General features: G+C 46.3%; 1 protein-coding gene across 2 annotated transcripts in view; it reads left to right on the top strand.

Annotated features, from left to right (window-relative positions):
• Positions 1–18,255, top strand: part of KIF14 (kinesin family member 14) — a 70,511-nt gene extending 52,256 nt beyond the window's left edge. For both annotated transcript variants that reach the window (XR_016219531.1, XM_017347875.4), the window contains exons 23-30: positions 4,044–4,138; positions 7,155–7,379; positions 7,558–7,742; positions 9,680–9,838; positions 10,730–10,852; positions 14,196–14,270; positions 15,903–16,041; positions 16,361–18,255. Coding sequence is in view for 1 of the 2 variants with exons in the window: in XM_017347875.4 (XP_017203364.1) it covers positions 4,044–4,138; positions 7,155–7,379; positions 7,558–7,742; positions 9,680–9,838; positions 10,730–10,852; positions 14,196–14,270; positions 15,903–16,041; positions 16,361–16,746 (1,387 nt within the window). In the remaining variant the exon portion in view is untranslated. The remainder of the gene's footprint in view (positions 1–4,043; positions 4,139–7,154; positions 7,380–7,557; positions 7,743–9,679; positions 9,839–10,729; positions 10,853–14,195; positions 14,271–15,902; positions 16,042–16,360) is intronic.
• Positions 18,256–23,024: the final 4,769 nt, after the last annotated feature.

Below are 23,024 nucleotides of genomic sequence, written 5' to 3'. Positions count from 1 at the left end.
AGACCTCTCATATTCATGGATATCAGCACTGTTTGACCAAATCAAGCTTATCTTTTAATTCCATTCTGTGTGAAATTTTTGAAGGAAGCATTTGGGCATTTTCAGGATGTGAAGTTCAGTAACATTCTTCTGTCTTCAGAAGCAGCATTATCGAGAACATTTGTTGAGGGCCAGTGCTGAGGTGCAGTAGGTTAAGCCTCTGGCTTCAGACCAGCCCAGCTCTGGCCATTGCAGCCATCTGGGGAGTGAACCAGCAGGTGGGAAGACCTTTTTCTGCCTCTCTCCCTCTTTCTCTAACTCTGCCTCGCAACTAATGAGTAAGTCTTAAAAAGTAAAAAGAACACTTGAGGAAGTTCGCTGCACATGGTCTTGTTTCCTCCTCACCCCAAGGCTAGGATCCCCATTTTACAGATGGAGAAACTGAGGGTTTAAAGAGGCTGTCGAACTGTTCATTGTCAGAGGAAGAGCTAGTGCTGAAATTCATGTTTGAGTCCCTCCAAAGCGCTTGGCTTTGCTAAGCATGTTATATTGTCTCTCCAGTGCATATGAAGTAGCATCTTTCTATTTAAATTAGTTGTCATATCTTTACAATCTCATTGCCTTCAGCTGCAGATCAGAATCCACTGCAGTTTCCAGATCTTTCTAGACCTCTCCCTTTTGTTTTTGATCATCCTTATTTTAAGCTCATCTATGATTCTTCTCAAAGAGATGGAGCTACTTTATAGTGACCTTTTCCCTATTATTTCTGCTTTATTTGCTGTGTGCTAAGTGCTAAGCCACAGTAAGTATAATAATGAGCATTATTCTAACAGATACAACGCAGATCCTTTAAACACAGTCTGAACTTCACTGTAGGGAACCTGTCTGTACCCCTACAAGGTAAAAGAGTAAAAAGATCGCAGGTCTGGCATTGGAGCTCTGGATTCTCATCTGTGCTTGGTGTGTGGTTATGGACAAGTGACTTCACATTTGTAGCCTTCGGTTTTCTCATCTGTAAAAGGAGACAGTAGTAGACAGCAGCTCCACAGGGATTTCTTGTTGAGGTAAGGGAGGCCTTAGAGAGCAGCTGCTACTCCTGTTCCCCCTGACTGCTGTGACCTACAGCTTGGGACTGACAAGGAAGAAGCTGCGGTGGCTGTGAGGATTAGAGGTCGCTCATGTAAAGCCCCACTGCAGTGAGGAGTGCTCGGTAAATGGCAGCTCTGATGCCGGGTGCTGCTGACTACTGAGTGAGGTGCACTCCTAGAGCACAGGGAAGGTGTGACTCTGGCCCAGTGCCCAGAAACAGACAGAGACAGCTTTATGTAATGTTTTAGGACTCAAGGCCGAGTGAGGCTGTGGCACTAACATGAGCCAAAGGTGGTCCTTGGGTAGAATTTGGCAGATGGGGCTTGGGATATTTACTCCAACCAAGGTGACATAAACTACCGAAATGTAAACGAAACCAAAACATTCACCAGAGAATAATTTATGAATTCCTTTGATTCTTACTACTTTTATTCTAAATAGATATAAACAGTGTACTGCAGCTGCTGGATCACAATACAAACATTAATCACTAATAAGCATTAATTGTTAATCAGCATTTTAGCCTATTGGATGTTGATGATTTACATCTAACTTTCTTGCTTTTAGGTTCCTAATTAGGAAATCAGCAGAAGTTTAAAATGTTAACAAAAAATCAAAACTTCTCAATATTTTCTAAGATTTTGAAATGGGGTGTTTTCATCTTTGGCAGAGATATTTTTGAGGACTGTAATTTAAACGTATCATATTTTTTAAAAAAATGAATTGCTCTTAGTCTGAGACCTTGTGTGTGAAGCTTCAGCCTTGTAAGAATGTTTATGACAGAATTGCTAACTCTGAGCATGCTGCAGGTAATGGAAACACTGACAGATTCTTAATTATAGAGCTGCCCCTGGACAATGAGATGCCACAGTTGTTCTGCAGGAAACGAGGCTGGTTCGGCTGCCTATAAATTTTGATGTGTGCTGTTGACAGTTAAAAGTAAATTTTCCCCTAAGGTTAAGTAAAAACTCTTTGAGAGGAATGTGACAAGCATTTTCTTTATTTGGGTTTAAACATTGTTTAACTATGATAGTATTGCAAGAATAATAGTTTTCCTGGTTTAGACTTACTGTAATAATGTACCTTTTCCTTCCACCCCTAACTAGAAAGCTAATATTTGTGAAGTTACATTTTATCTCTTTTTGTCAGTTGTAGCTCTGTGTTTTTCTTTTAGGAGTTCATGGGAAAAAATTTATATTTGAAACATTTAGGCTACTACTGATGAAATGCCTTTGTTTAAGAGTGGTAGAGAGTTCACCAAAGGCCCCACTAGATTTCAGTTCAGGGCACTGACTCAAGTGGTTTTATTGATGTAATGAGCCGAATTGCAGTTCAGGAGGTTGGTAGGGGAATGGCAGCATGGGAATGGGCTGCTTTTTCCAGTGGCAGTGAGTCAAAATCCCCTTTTCCAATAGCAATAAGGGTGGGCTCCCTTTTCTAGAAACAGAGTGACAGCTACACAACTAGTTACACTCATGGGAGAGACTTGTGGGTTTTCTAGACTGTGGGAAATGTGTGGAAAGAGCAATTGGAGATGGAATCACTTCCTTTCTGCTGCTGCTACACTTGACAGGTGTACTTCACACACAGCGTTGCGAATATCTACCTAGATGCTTATTTATTTAGACTATTTCCCTAAGTAAAATCCTTCCTTAACCAACACAAGGTCAGCCTCAAGCTAGCCCTCCCGGCCTTATCCATGGTCACTGTCTCTCTCACATCACAGATTGCAGTCCTGAACCCCCTTTGGTTCTTTGCATATAAAATGCTTTCATTTATCACCAAGTCTTCCCACGTCCTGGTGCCTGTGTCTGAGACATGATTCTCTGTTCCCGAGCCTGTGCCCTCTTTGGCTAACTCCGACTCATCCATCAGGGTCACTTCTCCAGGAGGCCCTCCCAACTCCAAGGGCCAGGTCAAGTTCTGTAGGGTCTACCACAGCACTGTCGGCCCTAGAACATTCATCACAATATGTAATTATGAGTCTAAGTTTTCTCTTTTGCTGTGGACTTTAAGCTTAGTGACCCCAGCAGCCATGTGTTTTTTTTTTTTTTTTTGATTGTAGTATACAGAGCCTGGAAATAGAAGTGCTCAATCTATTTAGTTAAATATAAGCTTAGAACAGTACCTCTAGGGGCCGGCGCTGTGGTGCAGTGTGTTAATCCTCTGCCTGTCGCACCGGTATACTGGGTGCCAGTTCTAGTCCCGGCTGCTCCTCTTACAATCCAGCTCTCTGCTATGGCCTGGGAAAGCAGTGGAAGGTGGCCCAAGTCCTTGGGCCCCTGCACCTGTGTGGGAGACCAGAGGAAGCTCCTGGCTCCTGGCTTCGGATTGGTGCAGCTCCGCCCATTGCGGCCATTTGGGGAGTGAACCAGTGGACAGAAGACTTTCCCTCTGTCTCTTCCTCTCACTGTCTGTAACTCTAACTCTCTAATAAACAAATAAAATCTTTAAAAAAAAAGTACCTCTAAAAAGTAAAATTCTCCTTCAGTTAATCAAATGACTTTAGTCCTTCATAGAAAACACACATATGCATGTCCATTTTTCTTAGAGAATTAAAAGAGAAATATTTTTAGTAATAGCAGTTCATGGCACTGGCATTGGCACGGTGGGTTAAGCCATCACCTGCAGTGCAGGCTTCACATAAGACTGCCAGTTTGAGTGCCAGCCAATCCAGCTTTCAACCCAGCTTCCTGCTAATGTGCTTGGGAAGGTAGTGGAAGGTGGCCTAAGGAGTTGGGTCCTTCACTCATGTGAGAGACCCAGGTGAAGCTCCTGGATTTGTGGTGACTCACCACAGCCATTGTGGACATTTAGGGAGTGAACCAAGAGAAGCAAGATCCCTGTCTGTGTCTCTGTCTGCCTCTCCCTCTCTCTGTAACTCTGCCTTTCACATAAATAAAGAAATCTTTAAAAAAGATAATGTCATTCCATGTATTACATAACTACTAATTTTATGGTTTACCTTTTTTTAGGAGCAGGAGTTTGATGAAAAATAGAAGAGTTTCTGGTTGTTTACATGACATGCAAGTCCACCCAGCTCGGAATCTACATTCTCCACGTTCTTCAGGTGCTTTTTCATCGGGTTTTCTGCACAGCGAGAAACACCAGGCGACCTTGTTTCATGTTACCTTGTTTCACGTCTTGCGCACACTGTTTCATGGTCCGGGGGCTTCATTTCCCTCTGTAAGATGAGGCTGGTGGATTAGGGCCCCGGTTAGGCTTTTGCAGTTCTCACTTTGTGATTTATTTAAAGGCCTTGAGTAGGGCAGCTATTTCAATTGTGAAAGATACATCTGTGCACAGATGTGTAAGAATATTATTTCCTGGTGTGTACATCTGGCAGAGCAGTTAAGCCACTGCTTGGCATGCCTGCATCCCATGTCCGAGTGCCCAGCTCCGAGTGCCAGCTCTGCTTCCAATCCCAGCTTCCTCCCAGTGAGCACCTTGGGAGCAGCAGGTGAAGTTCTTGGGTCCCTGGCAGCAGTGTTAGGAGACCCCGATGGAGTTCTGGTCTCCTGGCTTTAGGCTGACCCAGCCCAGCTGTTGCAGGCATTTGGGCAGTGAATCAATCCATGGCAGATCTGTTTGTCTTTGTCTCTCTGCCTTTCAAATATATAAGTAAAAAATGAAAAAAATATTATTTTTATATAAGTGAAAAAAGCAAAGTGCAGCAGGTTGTGTGTGATACACTATTGTTTGTGAAAGAAGGAGGGAAAAAATGTGTACGTGGATGCTTATGAGTAGAGAGGTCCACCGCAGCCTGGAAGTGCATATTGTCCATGGGAGGTGAGGGTCAGGCACAGGACAGCCCACTCTTCACCCCCTGCCCTCTGGTTCCTCTGAATTTTATATAATTAGGTACCCTCTATTCCAAAATTACTTCACTTTAAAAAAGCTTTAAAAAAATACAGGAATTATTTGTGCCAGTATTTATTATAATGTTGATTTGCCCATAGAAGGAAGAGATAGATATACTATAAATTTGTTTATGAAACTAATTGTAATAACTAAACTTTAAAAATTACTGCCTGCTAACAATAGACTGGTACACAACAGTAAAAAAGGAATGACTTAGATACAGCAACTTGGCTGAATCTGGGAGCATAATGTTGAATGAGAGAAGCCAAGTACACAAGAACACAAAGTGTGTGATCCCATTCACATGACATCCATAAACGTGCATGAAGGCTCCATGCTGACAGAGCCATGTGGTTCAGAATAGAATAGTGTTGGGGTCTGATGGGGATATGAACTGCAAAGAAGAAACCTGTTGGGAGGGGATGGTGGAAATGGGTTGATCTAAGGCAGGGTTACACACACACACACACACACACACACAAGCTATGTGCTCTATAATTATTGTGTGTAAATTTTACTTTAGTAAAAGAAGGTTCTAAAATTGCTATGTAATAGCATAATCTACTCGATAAAGGTCCTAATGGAATATGAACAGCCCAAATAGGGATCTCATCTTTAGATTAATTAGGGATTCCTTTTATTTTAGTCATAAAATTATCTTTTAGGAAGATAATTATGATCCTGCTCATTTCATCTAAGATATGCAGTAGGTTTTTTCTTTACCACCAAAATAAAAAGATATCTGATAACAAGATGTTTTGCAAAGGTGATTTTACAGGGAAATCCGAGATGCAAGAGGTCCTGCTTATTTGCAGAATTCAGACAGAAATGGAAACCCTCAAATGCCTTTGGTAGAAACCTGTCTGGGCACCTGTGAGGTGGTGGATGGAGGACGAGGCCTAGGCAGCAGGGTTATGCCCAGGGTTTAGCACTGCGGCTTTTTTGTTTTTTAATTGGAGGGAGGAGGGGGGATGTAGAGAAGGAGGGAGGGGAGAGAGAGAGAGAGAGAGAAGGAGAGAGCTCTCATCCATTGGTTCACTCTTCAGATGTAAGGGCTGGGGCTGAGCCAGGCTGCAACCAGCAACTGGAACCAGGTATGCCACATGAGTGGCAGAAACCCAATTACATGAGCCCTCACTGCTGCCGCCCAGGGTCTGCATTAACAGGAAGCTGGAGTCAGGAGCCAGAGTGGGGTTGAACCCAGGTACTCCGATATGGGATGCAGGTGTCTTTTAACTGGTGTCTTAACCTCTAGGCTCAATACCTGCCCCAGAGACTAGATTGTGCAGAGCTTTCTAAAATGTTGATGTTGGATTTTAGTATGAATTAGTACAATGTGTTCTGAAACAGAGGATATATAGCTAACTATTCTTGATGACTGTAATGTAGTCATCATTATCATAATGAAACTGATTCATTTGTGTCCTGTAGTTACGGGTTTGTAGCTTTCTTTTTGCCTCTGCCCAAATCAAAGCCCTATCTTTGTTCTAGACTCCCCACCTAATGCCTTTATTCTTCCCTTCTTTTAGTTTGCTGCTTCCAGTCACCTATGGACTGAACCAGAAAACTAATCATGTATTTTAAATTGAAATCATTGTGCTCATATGTTAACACTTCAGGATAAAGTTCTTTTCAGAGTCTGAATGAGCTCTTTCAAAACCCTCCATTTAAATCTGGTTGGACAGTGCTTAGGAAATCATGCCTTTTCAGTGTCTGTCTCTCAGAGATGCACTGTATTAATTGCAGATAGTCATTTTTATCCTATTGTGATCGTCATATACCTTGAGAAGGAGTCCTTGTAAAATAGAGGTACTGAGGCATTCCTTTTAATGTTATTTATTGCCTACTTTTCCAGTTAATGAATTAATCAGATTTCTAATTTTATGTAATTGCCACTGTTTTTACCAATTTATATATTGTTCCTTAGGTGTTAGGGAAAATTAAACTCTATGGAAAAGTAAAGAAGGAGATTAAGCCAGTGGTCACATGGGATATTTGGATTCACTTATCTGTATTGTAATTGAGCTACTAAAGCTATGAGCTGTTGCTGTTGAGAGATTACTTGATCTGTATGAAACTGAGGCTTCACTGTGGCATGTAGAAATGAGGACTATGGGAATGAGAATAACCTACTTTGAATTACTGACCAATGATTCTATAATATGGTTGCATCGGTTTGATTGTGTGAAAGTACCATGCCTGAAAACTATTTTCTGTTGATACAGGCTTAATGGAAAAATCCTGCACCATTTACTCAAAGTCAGCAGAATCATTTCTCCCTGGAATTTGCAAAGAGTTGATTGGTTCATCGTTAGATTCTCTTGGGCGGAGTTATGATGAAGAGAAAACTCTGGCAGATAGCCTGATGGATAGCTTTCTTACAATTTATAGTGGGCTGTTTTCCATTTCCAAAGCTCATGAAGAACAAGATGAAGAAAGCCAGGAGAACTGTAAGCAGTTGCATTGCTTTCGTTAGCTCACAGCAGCGAGGGTTTTCTGCACATCATACTTTGGTTTGAGTGTTTGGCACATCTGGCATGCATGTTTTGATTGCGTTGAAGTGTTTTAATTGTGATCATACAGGTTCTTCTATTTGGAGATTTCCTAATTTTCCCTCTTCTTTCCAAGTGTTTGCTTCTGATAGAGCAGCCCAGTCGCATTCCCTCCAGATTGCGTGTGCTTTTGAGCAGCTTGTGGTGCTAATCAAGCACTGGGTGAGTGATTTTCTGCCTGGCACCAGAATAGCAAGACTTGAAGATGAATTGAGACAAGAAGTTAAAAAGCTGGGAGGCTACTTACAGCTATTTTTACAGGTGAGTTGGTTTGCTCATTGTCATCTGGAGAATTCCATTGTTCAGAGTATTTATTGACTTCTCTACTGTCTGTGTCCTCCTCAAAATTCGATCTGGAGGATTTCCAGAAATGCTTTCAGTTTGGAATTTCTGAGGCCGTGGATGTCTGTATTGATGTGCTGACCCCAGACTAACGTGGCGCTCTGCACCGGTGGTTCCAAGTGGTTTACAAACATTACCTCATTTAATTCTCCTGGTCACCGCAGAAGTGGGAACCATTATTGTCTCCATTTTGTAGATGAGATGGAGACACAGGGGAGACAAGTAGCTCGTCCAGCTTGTGTAACTACAAAAGTCAGATCTGGGCCCGGGCAGCGTGGGCCCAGAGTGCATGCTCCATCATTCTCCTCTGCCAACCTCAGGGAAGAGAGGCAGAGTCTGCTCTCACTGTGGATTGGGCTTCAGCTCATGCTGAATTAGCCACAAGCCTGGTGATGCAGAGGCAAGGGAAGTAATTTTGTTTTCCTACTTACCTTTGTCAGCTTTTTGTCACAATACCTTAAATACAGGAGAGAAGCTAACTTATAAAAGAAAACATTGATTTTAGTTCAGTATTGAAGGTTTGCAGTCCAAGAATGAGTGACTCCAGTAGCCTGGTATCTGGTGAGAGCAATGGACAGTGGAACTCGTGCAAAGGGAGGGTTGCCTGGTGGGCCAGGAAGCAGAGAGAAAATAGCTGGGCTGGATTCAGCTTCTCTAACCAGCGCTCCTACAAGATCTCCCCTTGGGGAGCAAGCCCTTAGTGACCTGAAGACTTGCCACTGAGCCCACATCCATCAACCATTCACATTACCCATTAACTGTTGGCAGAAGATTTGTGGGGGGCAAACATTGGGGCTTCAGGGAACACAAAGCTATTATCCAAGCTGTAACACCTCGTATCGGCAAGGTTAGGTTTGGTTGTAAGGAAAAAGTAAGCTAAAAGCTTACCTTCTCTCACATAAAGGCTGGGAGCTGGTATGGCGGCTCATCTCCACAAAGTCCAGAATCCTTCCAGCTCTCCCCCTGGCTCTGCTCACAGTGTGGCCCTCGATTGCATGGCCCACCGTGAGGGAACTTCATCTGGGTTTTAGTGCAGTGGGATGGAAGTGACAAAGAAGGACAGGGCCAGGTATACTTTCTTTGTTTTTTAAGACTTTATTTATTTGAAAGGTAGAGTTACAGACAGAGAAACGGAGAAACACGGAAAGGTCTTCAATCCACTGGTTCACATCCCAAATGGCCACAACAGCCAGAGCTGGGCCGATCCCATGCCAGGAGCCAGGAGCTTCCTCCAGGTCTCCCACACGGGTGCAGGGGCCCAAGCTCTTGGGCCATCTTCCACTGCTTTCCCAGGCCATTAACGGGGATTTGGATCAGAAGAGGAGCAGCTGGGTCACAACTCGGTGCCTGTATGGGATGCTGACGTCGCCGGCCCAGGCTTAGCCTACTGCGCCACAGCGCGAGCCGCTAGGTTTACTTTCTTTTCAGGGCAGTTTCTGGAAATCACCACATGATACATCTATTTATATGTCTTTGGCCAGAACTTCATCTCACCACATCTAACTCCAAGTATCAACGGGAAATATGTGCTTTATTCTGGACACCTTATCTGCCAAGCTGTAAAGCATGGGTTTTATTATTATAGGAAAATTCCCAGCCATCTGCCTGTTAGTGAACTACTCCATAAGAATTCCTTGAATTACAAAGGAAGAAGATAAAATTAAGAGGGTCAGGTTTTGCTTTTACAAATGGATAATTAGAAATCCTAACAAAATGTCCTAGAATATTTGGAACAATCTTATGTAATAGGACCCACCAAGAGACTTTCCACATTCTACTCTAGTAGAATTTGTGTTGTTTTTCTTATTTTATCTCCTCTCGTGTATCAGACACACTGGTCTGTTTCTGTGTCTTAGGGATGCTGTTCGGATATTTCATCAATGGTAAAAGAGACTCAAGAGAAAATGATCCAGATTGTCCATCAGGCTATAAAGTATGTGGGCCAGTTAACAGTTCTGAAAGGGAGCAAGCTGTACTTTCTGGAGAACAGTGATGACAAGGCTGCCAGTGTCCAGGTATGTTAGCCTGCAGAACACTAGACCCCTGGGGAAATGGTGTCACTCAACATGACAAGTGCTTTCTAGTTTTAAAAATAGTTGTACTTTAGTGGTTGAGCAGTAAGTTCTACAGCTTTCAGTCTAAGTTAGAGGAACACTGGGGGACACTGCAAACCTCCCTTCACCTTTAGAGGTCCTGGTTCCAGGAGAGCCATCTGCTGGGGAGGCTTTTCTTGTAAAACTCCACAATTCTAGAGAAAATTTATTTGCTTGCTTTGATTACGAGTGCTTTCAAAAATGTAGTAATAGAATGTTACTATGTTCTAGCAACATAATGTCCTGCCTAAAATGATAAACATTCTTTTTTTATTTTTTGAAGATTTATTTTTATTTATTTGAAAGGCAAGAGTTAGAGAGAGAGAGGAGGCAGAGATCTATTGGCTGGTTCACTCCCCAATGGCCACAATGGCTGGGGCTGGGCCAGACTGAAGCCAGGAGCCAGGAGCTTCCTCTGGGTCTTCCCTTGTGAGTGCAGGGGCCTAGCACTTGGACCATCCTCCACCGCTTTCCCAGGCACATTAGTGGGGAGCTGGATCGGAAGTGGAGCAGCCAGGACTCTAACTGGCACCTGTATGGGATAGCAGCATTGCAGATGGAGGCTTTACCCACTACACCACAGCACTGGCCCGGATAAACATTACTACTACTAAATTACAGATTTACAAATTTTACTTCTATATAGACTGTTAATTCTTGTTCTAGCGTTGGTTGAACTTAATAAACCTGGATATGTTAAAGTCTCTAAAATAAGCAGAAAATATAATTTGATTATTTGATAATTTTTAAAAACATAAATATATATAATAAAACATCCGACTTCATCAGTTAATGCTTAAAAACTCTTTCTAGGAGGAGTTTGTGGATGCTGTTTGTGATGGTGTAGGCTTAGGAATGAAGGTTTTATTAGATTCTGGATGGGAAAAAGCAAAAGAACTTCGGCATGAACTCTTAAGGCAGTGCTCACCAATTGAGGTAAGATGAGTAAGTGTTCTATATATACTAGATAATGTATGAGCTCAATTTTTGTTTTTAAAGACTTATTTATTTATTTGGAATTCAGAGTTACACAGAGAGAGGAAAGGCAGAGAGAGAGAGGTCTTCCATCTGATGGTTCACTCCCCAGTTGGCCACAACGGCCAGAGCTGTGCCAATCTGGAGCCAGGAGCTTCCTCTGGGTCTCCCACGCAGGTGCAGGGGCCCAAGGACTTGGGCCATCTTCTGCTGCTTTCCCAGGCCATAGCAGAGAGCTGGATCTGAAGTGAAGCAGTTGGGTCTTGAACCAGCACCCATATGGGATGCTGGTGCTTCAGGTCAGGGCGTTAACCTGCTGTGCCACAGTGCTGGCCCTGAACTTAATTTTTAAAAATAGTTTAAAAATCAAGCTTCAACAAGAATGTTGAGTAAATTGCTTAAAAATAAAAAAAGTTTAACTCAATTAATTAGGTTTTTAGTGTGTAATTTATGTTGAATTACTTCTTATTGAAGAGGCTAATAATATCCTGATGTCATGGCAGTGTTTTCCCAAGTGGTTCTTGAGTCACTGCAACCTCTGCTGTTAATATTTTGCCGCTGCCTCTTTTTTTTTTTTTTTTTTTTTTAAGACGTATTTTATTTGAAAGAGTTACAGAGAAAGGTAGAGACAGAGAGAGGGGTCTTCATCTGCTGGTTCACTCCCCAGATGGCCGCAACGGCTGGAGCTGCGCTGATCCAAAGCCAGGAGCCAGGGGCTTCTTCTGTGTCTCCCAGGTGGATGCAGAGAGCCATAGCAGAGAGCTGGATGGGAAGAGGAGCAGCCGGGACTAGAACCAGCGCCCATATGGGATGCCAGCTCTTCAGGCCGGGGCTTTAACCTGCTGCACCACAGCGCCGGTCCTGCTGCTGCCTCTTAACACATGTTTCCATCAAAGTTCAGTCTGTCGAGGAACTGCTAAGCAGGGAGTGCGGTGCTCACTTTCTGCCTGCCGTTTGCCTCCTCATCTTTGTTTGGGTCTCGCTCTTCCACCTTAGAATAGAAGCTAACATTTCTTGATCTAATATCTTGAAATACCTTACCGGAGCATTCATACAAATTATTTCATATCAGCAGATAGAGATGTGAACGGTCAGTGATTTTCTGAAATACACTTTCTTACGCTCCAGGTAAAACTCATGATAAAGCATAAAACCAAGGCTGTCGTAGAGTTCGCACGTGAGGAGGGGTCTGGGATTTGCTGTTGGGAGACCTGAGGTGGAACCCTGGCACCACTGCCTTCCACTTAGCATTCGGCAGGTCGCTCAGTGCCTGGCCCTGTCCCCTCTCCTGGGATAGCTGTGTCCCAGGCTGTGGCAGTTGCTAGCCGAGGCGGAAATCGCTGTCCCCCCCCCCCCCCCCCCGAGGGTCCGGGGACTGGGGGCCCTGCCCGGTCACGCGCTCTCCGAGTCTGAGCTGGAGTCGCACGTTCTGCTTCAGGCAGAGCTCGCCCTGCCGTGCTCGTGTGTCAGTCACTGTTGGTGGCTGTTTGCTCTGTTGAGCATCGCTGCTGGTGAAGTGGGGATCACGCCGATCCGAGGCCTGTTTGTTCTAGAATCTCGTAACAGATTGTTGAAGCCGTCCCTGCCCGTTGCATTGCTCCTGCGGGCCTCAGGCAGCTGGGGTGGAGCTACCGGGGCGTTCCTGTTCCTAAGCTCTCAGCTGCCTGGTGCCTCCTCACTTACGGACACACTGATCTAGCCCAGCAGACCGGGGGCGCAGCTGTTTGCTGCCACACCTCTGGGTGGGACTTTCCAGGAAGGCGTGGGGGAAGTGAGATTTTTTTTTCTGTCTAGGGAGAAAGCATTTGGCACTAAGGTACTGCTGGCTCCAAGTGGCTGAGGTGAAGTTCTGAAAGCCACGGGGGTTCTCAGTCCCCTTCCTCACACTGCAGGACTGTATGATTTATCTCTGTCCAGACAGACTGAACGGGGGAAGACACCAACGTGAAATCTCTCCTAATTCCTGTGTGTCCTTGAATGACTTGCCTGAGCCCCGCTTGTCCCCCTTTAAAAATGGGGCTAATCACTTCCTGAACTTTTTCTGAGGCTTGTGTGAGGGATTAGGAAACAGCAGAGGTTTAGGCTCCGTACACAGCCCCGCGAGTCTTGCCTCACTCAGCTTGCTGGTGCGCATCTCTCCTCGCTGTGAGTCTGCCCCTCTCCTGGGTGGTGTGTTTGCTTTAAAAGCTAAACGTTTCCAAGAGCAGCTCACAGCAGCTCACACCGTCACTGGTCAGGCTCTGTGGTCCTGCTCCTGTCCCAGCTGTGAGGCTGAGCTGGGTTCTAGTGTGGCCTTGAAGAAAGGGACACGGGAGACAGAGTCCCTTGCAGCGCCTGTTGGCGGCTCAGCAGCAGCGCTGTGACTCACTAAGGCCCTCTGTCATGGTTTGCAAAGTGGGATTTTTATGGCAAGCGCCAAAGAGTGGAACGAGAAACGGAGCTGAAATGTGCGTGAGTGTTCTTAGCAGGCTGTGAGAGCGGGCGCGGTCCGCGTGGCTGCTGTTCTGAGGCCGTCCCAGCTGGCAGCAGTTTACCTTGTCCCCAGCTCTGTGCACACCTCTGCCCGCCTTCCTCTTCCTGCCGGGTGCTGGGGCTGTCCTGTCACTCATGGTGCAGCTTTAAGATCCCATGCTCCTAAGTCAAACCTGTAAGAGCCCTGAGAAGAAAATTAAATAGCCAAAGAGACAGAAAACGGACTCCACAGTAGAGTTGCAGTTTTAAAGCTGAGGGAGCAGAAGAATTTGCCTGTTCTGTTTTTACCACCTAGAGCAAATCTGAGTGAGACCTAGGGAGCTGCCCTGGGGGATCCTCTGGGGGAAATTAAGTAAGCACGCTCCTCAGGGGGCAGTAGAAAGGCAAAGGCCAGGGGTTTAGCCTGAGGCTCTCCTCTGGGAGTGGGGACCAAGGGTCTGTACTCTTAACTTTAGGAAATATGCTGCCTACGCCTGTCACCAAGAATCAAGTCATAAAAGTCAGCATTCTAGGACTCTTAGCTTGTGTGTTAGTCCCCTCACTCCCTTCCAAGGGAAGTTTTAGAAATTCCATACCTATAGATATTTAAATAGAAGACTAATTCTGTTATAACAAACATCAGTTTCCCTAATTAATGCAGAAATCTATATGCAATTTAGTTGGAAAGCTGTTCCACTGATGTGATTTGGGTCCTTAACTTGCAGTCCCAGAAACAGCTCCAGTGTGTTACTTCCCCATGGGAACTCCTTCTCATCTGGTCCCATACTATTCCAGGATTTTTACATTTCTGAATAAGTATTTGTACTCAAAACTATTTTGATATTCTCTGTAGGCTACCAAACAGATGAAAGTGAATGCCATTGAGTTGATTAGATCTCTTGAAGACATCTTTGCTGAATGGAAAAAAGTAAGAGACACTTTAAATTATTTTTGTTTAATTTTATTTAACATATTTGATCATTTCATTTGGTTCAAGTGTTGCTGTTTTGTTTCAGACTTTATCCTTAGCCAAAGACAACTCTTATGTCCCTAGGTAATGGCAGCATGTTTGATAGCTCTCTCGCTGCTTACTGGTGTTAGTAATGACTAAGGGATGAGATGTGTATATATGTATATATAAAATAACTGATTCCAGTATTCACTGTAGACTAAAAATTGTGTTTAATAATCAGTGTGCTCAAAGATTTTTTTAAAAGATGTATTTATTCATTTGAAAGGCAAAGTTACACAGGGAGAGAAGTAGAGGCAGAGAGAGAGGTCTTCCTGCCTGCTGGTTCCTCCCTAATTGGCCACAGCGGCCGGAAGTGCGCCAATCCGGAGCCAGGAACTTCTTTTGGGTCTCCCACACTGGGCCATCCTCCACTGCTTTCCTAGGCCATAGCAGAGAGCTGGATCTGAAGTGGAGCAGCCAGGACTCGAACTGGCACCCATATGGGACGCCAGCACTGCAGGTGACTGCCTTACCCACTATGCCACAGCGCCAGCCTCAAAGATTTTTTTTTTTAATTTTTTAATTTTTTTTATTTTTGACAGGCAGAGTGGACAGTGAGAGAGAGAGAGACAGAGAGAAAGGTCTTCCTTTTTGCCGTTGGTTCACCCCACAATGGCCGCCGCAGCCGGTGCGCTGCGGCCTGCGCATCGCGCTGATCTGAAGCCAGGAGCCAGGTGCTTTTCCTGGTCTCCCATGGGGTGCAGGGCCCAAGCACTTGGGCCATCCTCCACTGCACTCCCGGGCCACAGCAGAGAGCTGGCCTGGAAGAGGGGCAACCGGGACAGAGTCTGGCGCCCCGACCGGGACTAGAACCCGGAGTGCCGGCGCCGCAAGGCGGAGGATTAGCCTATTGAGCCACAGCGCTGGCCCCCAAAGATTTTTAACGTACATGTGAATTAGACAAATTATTTTCATGACACAAGTAAACAGAAAAAAGCTGGTACTGTGGCACAGTAGCTGGTCAAGCTACTGCTTGGGACGCCTGCATCCCTGACCAGCTTGGCTGTTCCACTTCTGATCTAGCTTCTTGCTAATGCATCTGGGAAAGCAGCAGGTGGGAGACCTGGATGGAGTTCTGGCCTTCTGGCTTTAGCCTGGCCCAGCCCTAGCTGTTGCAGGCATTTGGGGAGTGAACCAGCAGACAGATCTCTTTCTCTGTCTCCCTCATTTTTCCTTCAAAATAAATAAATAAAGAGTCCTTGCTGCTCCACTTCCAGTCCAGCTCCTGGCTAATGCACCTGGGAAAGCAGTGGAAGATGGCCCAAGTGCTTGGGCTCCTGCACCTACATGGGAGTCACAAAGAAGCTCCTGGCTCAGTCTGGCCCCAGCCCCAGCCCCAGTCCCAGCCCCAGCTGTTGCGGCCATTGGGGAGTGAATGAGCAGATGGAAGATCTCTCTTTCTATCTCTCCCTCTCTCTTTTTCTCTCTGTAACTCTGCCTTGCCAATAAATAAATAAAGCCTTTAAAAAAAGATTCTGGCAGTTGAAATCATCGATGAAGCCATGTTTCCATGTAGCTTTGTTAAAAATATAACTTTCATTTACACAGGAAAGTTTTGGTACTCAAGTACAAGAGAAAGATTCTGGACACCAAGATTCCAAGGAGATGATTAATCTTGCCCCGGAAGTCTTGAAGTTAATACATTGCGTAGAGAAAACAGTTCAAATTATTATATCTGCACTGAAAGGTAGGTACTCCAAATGGAATTGATAATCAAAAATTATGATTTTCAGAGGCTCAGGCATCTTTCCTGGCCTAGGTTCTTAATTAAAGCCTACCTAATGCTGCTTTATTGATACTAGTCATTAATGTAGGAACTTGTGTAACTGAAGTCCCACTTAAGTACATCAGTACTTCTGCCTCCAACCGGTAAGACTTTAGTTGCAAACTCTAAGTAGTTTGCTGTTGTCTTGATGTGGTCACTTTGACCTGGCATCACACGGCAGTAATAAATGCCTGATGACAACTGAGAGTGTTAATTAACTTTTCCTTTCCTTTTTGCACAGGATGCCATGATGACGTGAATCTTCTCCGGAGCTGTGTTGGGAGTATCTGCAGGTTGGCCAGGGAGGTTCATGAGGGCTTCAGTGTGCGCTCTTCCTCTGTGGACTGCCGTGGGGGCAGAGTACCACCTGGTGGCCTCCGGGAACTGGAGTCTCGGGCTGAGTCGCTCCTCCTGTGTTTAGGATCTGAAGAAGGAGCCAGTGTATTGACCCCCTGGGAGAGCTGTGATCAGAACACTAGAGAAGAACGACAGCCACTACAGTCTAAACCCCGCAGGGCTGACTGTGGCAGGCGTAGAGGGGCGCCCACGCGTGTCTGTGAGCTCCCTGCCTTGGCCCCCTCAGTGGGCTCAGAGGAGTGCCTGCCCCGCAGGATTCAGTGGGTGTGAATACCATTGTGTAGGCACTTTGTGACTATCTGGGAAAGAGCAGGCACACTTGGCACGCAGGAGAACTTGAAACAAAATCAGGATAAATAGTGAAGTACGTGTCTGAGTGGCCTCGCAGTGGCTGTGAACAGTGTAACCCTCACGGAATCCTGGTTTCAAAGTGCTGGCGTGTGAAGTTCCTCAGTGGACAGGTTTCAGTGGAATGGTCACCATGCTGGAACGCCAGGAAAAGGGGATTCAGGACCAAGCCTCAGTTTCTCCTTGAGCTACCATGTACAGCTGGTTCCTTATTCTGGGTGCAGGGTATTTTCTCGTGAATGGGAACCCGAACAGTTACATTTGTGCCTGTACTTTCTCTCCTGTGCAAAGCAGAATGAGGTTGGTGGTGAAATGGCCAGTGCAGGTGACAAGGCGGCCTGACTGGCAGTGTGAAATCAGACTCTTCGCAGAGGCTTGTCCTTGGGCATAGTGTTTGAGAGGATGCTTTCCTATGTTTTCCCAACTGTAAGGAGCTACCTAAGGAGAGTGGAGTTATATATTATTAATAGGGCTTGCTGGCCTAGTAGTTCACGATGTTATCTGTGCTCCCAAATGAGGGCTGTATGAATACAATTTAAAACCAATTGAAATGCTGCCAGAGGCAGCTCTCAACTGTTGGGTGGGGGTGCGAGATCAGAGGCTGGACCTTCTCATGATCTTGCTTGTTTGCTAAGGGTGTGATGAAAGTTTGTGTATGATTTGACGAAGATTCGTGATCTTTATTTGCCAGCTTTAAAAAACAATAATCAAGCAATAAAGATAATATTCTACTTGTGGGATCTTACATTAAGGGACTAGCTAGACATTCGTGTAATCTGAAGAGTCCTTAGTAACTCTGGGTGATTCTGAGCAGTTCTTAGAGGGTAATTCTTTCCAGAAAGCGGATCCTTTTCATTTGCCCTCTGCACTTGTAGGCACCACTTGTACTTTCCGCATAACTGGTTGAAATTGTTAGTACCATGAATACATCTGATGGCTTCCTTGTAGGGAGAGATTAAATAGATACTGATCGTGGTAGTCAGAGCAATACTAGTGAACCATGCTCACCTTCCCAGGTGTTTTTAAATGGTGCAGTGTAACAAATGTGTTTCTGTTGTCTTTTAGTTTTGGCATTCAGCTTGTATTCTTTCTACAATTCTGTCAATTTTATCAGTCAATGCTCTGCCAAGTAGCACTTTCACCACCAATTATAAGGAAGGCAACTGGATGGATGCGGCTTTTTCCTGAAGATTGGCTTCTTAAAGCATTGCTGTGGCAGTGTTAGAGCTTCGGTTTCTGTTTTCTGAACTCACGATTTCATTGTCAGGAACTTTCTACTGTCTTTGCAAATGCAGTATGTATGTGTATATATATATATTTATATTTATACTAAATAATTTGTTATACTATTGAATGAATGGTGGAAAATATATTTGTATGAGAATCATGTTACAAAGAGAATGCCTTTATTAAATCTTGTCAGCTTCAGAACTGTCTGTGGCCAAAAGTCTTTTATTTAATTAATTTTCTTCATTTACTTTACTCATGCAGTGTATTTACTCTTAACTCAAAATGGCTATAAATAGCTCCGTCGTGATAAAAGCTATCCTACTATTGCAGGTCAAATAAACGATCAGGAGACACTGAGCAAATGTTAAAGTTGTCGTTAACAGCTGCTTAGTTTCTTTTTTTGCAGTGCTCTGTCCCTCTTTGTTGGTTATGCCTGGGGTACGTTTAGCCCCATGTGCTGTGGTGCCAAGAGCCTCAGCTTTGGAGTGGGACCTGTTTGTCGCTCACTTGGAGTGCGGGTCCCAGCAGGCTGCCAGTACCTCCATGACCTTGGACAGGTTATTTCCGTCTTCACTCCCTCGTCTGTACAAAGTAATACCTCATGGGCTGTCTCATCCACGACTGCTGAGTGAGAAAAGTGTAGGACTGCCTCCTGGCGAGGGGCGGGCTTAGTGAACAGCATCCCTTCCCTTCCTCGCGACACAACCCTTGTTATGGCCGTGAGGTCACAGTGCGTGCAGCTGCCATTTGTTGCAGTACAATTTGGGATTCAACTTGGGATTGGAGGCTGTGTCCTCCTGAATGGCCCTGAGCTCACAGAACCATACATTTTTAAGAATTTGAGGGACTGGTGCTAAGGCGTAGTGGGTAAAGTTGACACCTGCAGCACCGGCATCCCATATGGGCACCTGTTCTAGTCCCAGCTGCTCCTCTTCTGATGCAGCTCGCTGCTATGGGCTGGGAAAGCAGTGGAAGATAGTCCAAGTCCTTGGGCCCCTGCACCCATGTGGGAGACCCAGAGGGAGCTTCTGGCTCCTGGCTTCGGATCAGCTCAGCTCCAGCTGTTGCAGCCATTTGGGGAGTGAACCAGCAGACAGAAGACCTCTCTCTGTCTCTCTCTGTCTCTCTCTCCTCTCTGTAGCTCTTTCAAATGAATAAATCTTTTTAAAAATATAAGAGCTTTTCTGAAGAAATTCACAGGCTTCTCTGAGAATGAACTGTGCTTTTGGCTAGTGGCAGTGTACATCTCTAAATATCAAGTATCTGCTCTCGGGGGCCCTTGCTTTCAAGAGGAATAGCTTCAGCGGTGTGTGCACTGAGAAATTCAGAGATTTTGAAAACAGATACCACTTCCCGTGGCCCTACTTCTGCCTCTTTTAAAAAAAAACTGTTTTATTGTTTCCCAGCTTTATTGGGTTATGACTGGTAAATTGTGTATATTCAAGGTGTACAATGTGATGATTTGCTATGCATTCTGAAATGATTTTGCAATCAAGTTAATTAACACATCCCATCACCATATAATTACTGTGAGATGAGAACTTTTAAGGTTTAATCTCTTAATTGCAAGTATACAGTATTATTAACAATAGTCATCTTGCTATACCTTAGTTCTCTGGAACTCACCCAGCTTAACACTGAAAGCCCACGCCCGTTAACCAATAAATATCTCCCCCTTTCCTCATCCCTGTCCCAGCCTGCGCAACCACCATTCTTTGCTGTGAGTTTGACTTTTTTGGGCGAATGCGGTGTCTGTCTTATTTCACTTAGCTTTGTGTCCTGCGGTTTCCTCTGTGTGGGGGCACCTGACAGCAGCCTCTCCTTCACTGCCGAAGATGATTGCGTTGTGTCTATGTTTTTCTTTATCCCTTCGTCCATCCATGAACACTTGGTTGTCCTCCTATTTTGGCTGCCGTGAATACTGCTGAAATGAATATGGGCTGCAAATCCCTCTCCCAGGTGCTGATTTCACTCCCTTCGGGATATTCCCGGAAGAGGGATTGCTGGGTCACAAGCCGGTTCTGTTATTAATTCTTTGAGGAACTCCATACGGCTCTCCAGAACGGCTGTGCCAGTTTGCATCCCCTCACGGGCTGTGTGTTCCCTTCTCCCCCTACATCCTTGCCAACCCTGGTTTTAAAGTTTCTTTCTAACAGGTGTGGGTGATAACTCGCTGAGGTTTTGACTTGCATCTCCCTGGAGATCAGTGACGCTGGGCGCCTTTGTGTTCTTGTTGACTCTCGGGGCTGCCGCCCTGGATGCTGGGCGGGCATCCTGCTCTCTGTCACTCCACTGCCTTCTCCCACCTCGTCAGCAGAAAGCGTTCTCACGGAGGCCATCGGGGAGCCTCAGGGCCAGCTCCAGAGGGCTCCGTGCGTCTTTACTTGATCCGTCCCTCCTTCCTCCCTGCTGGGTCTCCACAGCCGAACCTGCCTGTGTTTTCTTCCTTGCTGATTCTCATCCCCTCACGGGCGTCTCGTCTGCCACCAGCTCTCCTGCTAAGCATCTGTGTTGAAAGGGTTCCACGCCCAGGGACCTCCTTCCCTCAGTCCGCCTCCTGTCCCCAAGCACAGGTGCAGCGCGCAGCTCTGGCGGGGGCGGGCGGTCTGGAGGCTCTCCTCTCCCTACCCCCAGCCCTGAACCCCTCATCCCCACTCCCTGCTTCTGGGCTCTCAGAACTTGTTTCCTCATTTCTAAATGGGTCACCATAGCACCCACCTGGGAGGGGCGTGGCTCCAACAGCTGAATGACACAAAGTACAAGCACTTAGCACAGGTTACCTGATGCATGCCAATGGAAGAAGTTATTAATTTCACCCATTTGAGCTCTTTTAACCACTATTTATACCCCCCAATTTATGTCTCTCTTGAACTTTAGAAAAGCGTTTGTTTTTATTTATTTGGAAGGCAGAGGGACACAGAGAGCTCCCGCCTGCTGGTTCACTCCCCAAATGCCTCAACAGGTAGGGCTGCGCCCAGCTGCAGCCAGCAGCCTGGAACTCCACCCGCGTCTCCCCATGCGTGGTGGCGATTCAGCTGCCTGAGCCACCCTCTGCGCCTCCCTGTGCTTCAGCAGGAAGCTGGATTGGGAGCAGAGTTGCTGGGTTGGAAACCAGGCACTCTGGCAGCGCAAACTGCAGTGCCACAGCCCTGCCGGCCCTCTCTGGAACTTTTTTTTTTTAGCCAGTGTGTGTGCTTGATCCTAATAGAGACATCGTAACTCCAAACATATATGCAAAGCTAACTCACACTCTGTGCCCTTTAATTGTTCCCGCATTTGTCAAAAATGCCAGCATGCACACAGCCACTGAGGCCCAACATCTCAGTGCGTTCTATCTGACCGCGTTTGGTCCTCAGTAGCCTGCTGAGGGCGTGCTGTTCTGAGTCCATTTTGCAGATGAGGAAAAGAGGCCTGAGGTTTGGCCATCCCTAAGAACTCCTAGGCCAAGGTCAGAATCCCACGTCAAGGCATCTGCAGGTGTCTTCTGGGGGCAGCAGGGGGAGGACCCGTTCCAGGCCTCTGCCCTCGGCTTGCAGTTGCCGCCTTGTCCCTGTCGCTTCCTGGCACCCTCTCTCCGTGTGGGTCTGTCGCCCGTTTCCCTTTTGCTTTGTAAGGGCATCAGTCAGATTTGCTTAGGGCTCACCCTAGGCACCCAGTGTCACTTGCTCGGTACAGATCCTCTTTCCCAGTAGGTTGCGCTCGGAGGCCCTGGGGATAGATCCCAGTGTGAGTTTTCGGGGACACCGTTCCTCTCAGGTCTGTTGGCATGAGGGATCTTGGCACACTAAGCTGGGGTCTGCAGTGGGGGGGGGGGCAGGGACGCGTGCTGTGGGAGCGGGTGCCGCCATGGAGGTGCGCCACACGTCGCGCTGTGTCTGCGTCTTTCCCGGCAGCTTCGGCTCCAAGAAGCAGACGTGCTGTCTGGGGAACTTTAACAGAGCATTTGATTTTCACATTGCCATTAATAACGTGAAGACAAGCAGGCTCAGGGCAGGCGTGGCACAGCCGGAAGTTACCACTTGGGATGCCCGTGTCCCGCGTTGGAGCGCCTGGTTGGAGTTCCAGCTCCACTTCCTGTTCCAGTGTCCTGCCAGTGCACACCCTGGGTGGCGGCAGGTGATGGCCCAAGTACTGGGGTCCCTGCCACCCACGTGGCAGTTCCCGGCTCCTGGCTTCGCCTGGCCCACCGCTGCTAGAGTGATAGTTACCCTCAGAGGCCTAGTGGCAGCAGCTGCAGCTTAGGGCGCTGAACGCCTCTCCAGGCACTCTGGCGTGCGAGGAGGACACCCCCACCCCAGCTTGCGGTTTGCTCCCAAATGCCTTCTTGGTTCTGATCTGCCCCAGGCGTGGCACGCCATCCTGCGTGCTCAGTTTTCTAGATGAATGTTCGTTCTAATTGAAGTATAACAGAAATACAGAAAACACACAGGTCGTAGTGAGACTTTGTGCTGTGTGAATGCGAGCAGCTGAGCGTTGGGAGCACCCAGGAGCCTCCTGTCACCCCACAGGCACCCACTACCCTGACTGCCGGTGCCATTGCCGGTTGTGCCTGCTTTTGAGCTTTGCACGTGAGATAGCACCTAGGGGTCCTTCTGTGTTCAACTTCTGTTCAGCATGAGTTCTGTGGTTTAGGATGTGCTAGAGAATCCCAGTTCATTCGTTTGCATTGCTCTGAAGGATTCCTTGTATGACTGTATCGTGATGTATGCCTCTCCTGGGGGTAAGGGTCAGCACTGGCCTCTCTCCCTGTATGCACCCTGTTGTCTTGGTAGTGTGCAGTGTCTTTCCATGGAGGGGTAGGGCATCATTCCCTGCCATGGCTTTGGCCTTGTGATATGCTTTGGCCAAGGGGATAGTAGTAGAAATGACGTTGTCTTGACAAAGTGCTCTGAAGATTGGGTTTGCTAGCGCTTGTGCCTCTGCCACTGCCATCAGACAAGCAGGTGCCATTGCCACCGCCATCAGACAGG

Source organism: Oryctolagus cuniculus, chromosome 13 (assembly GCF_051225735.1).
Source record: "Oryctolagus cuniculus isolate XC-2025 breed Fujian yellow rabbit chromosome 13, ASM5122573v1, whole genome shotgun sequence".
NCBI lineage: Eukaryota > Metazoa > Chordata > Mammalia > Lagomorpha > Leporidae > Oryctolagus > Oryctolagus cuniculus.
The sequence above is the reverse complement of the archived record's forward strand: the minus strand, read 5'-3'. Positions and strand labels throughout refer to the sequence as shown.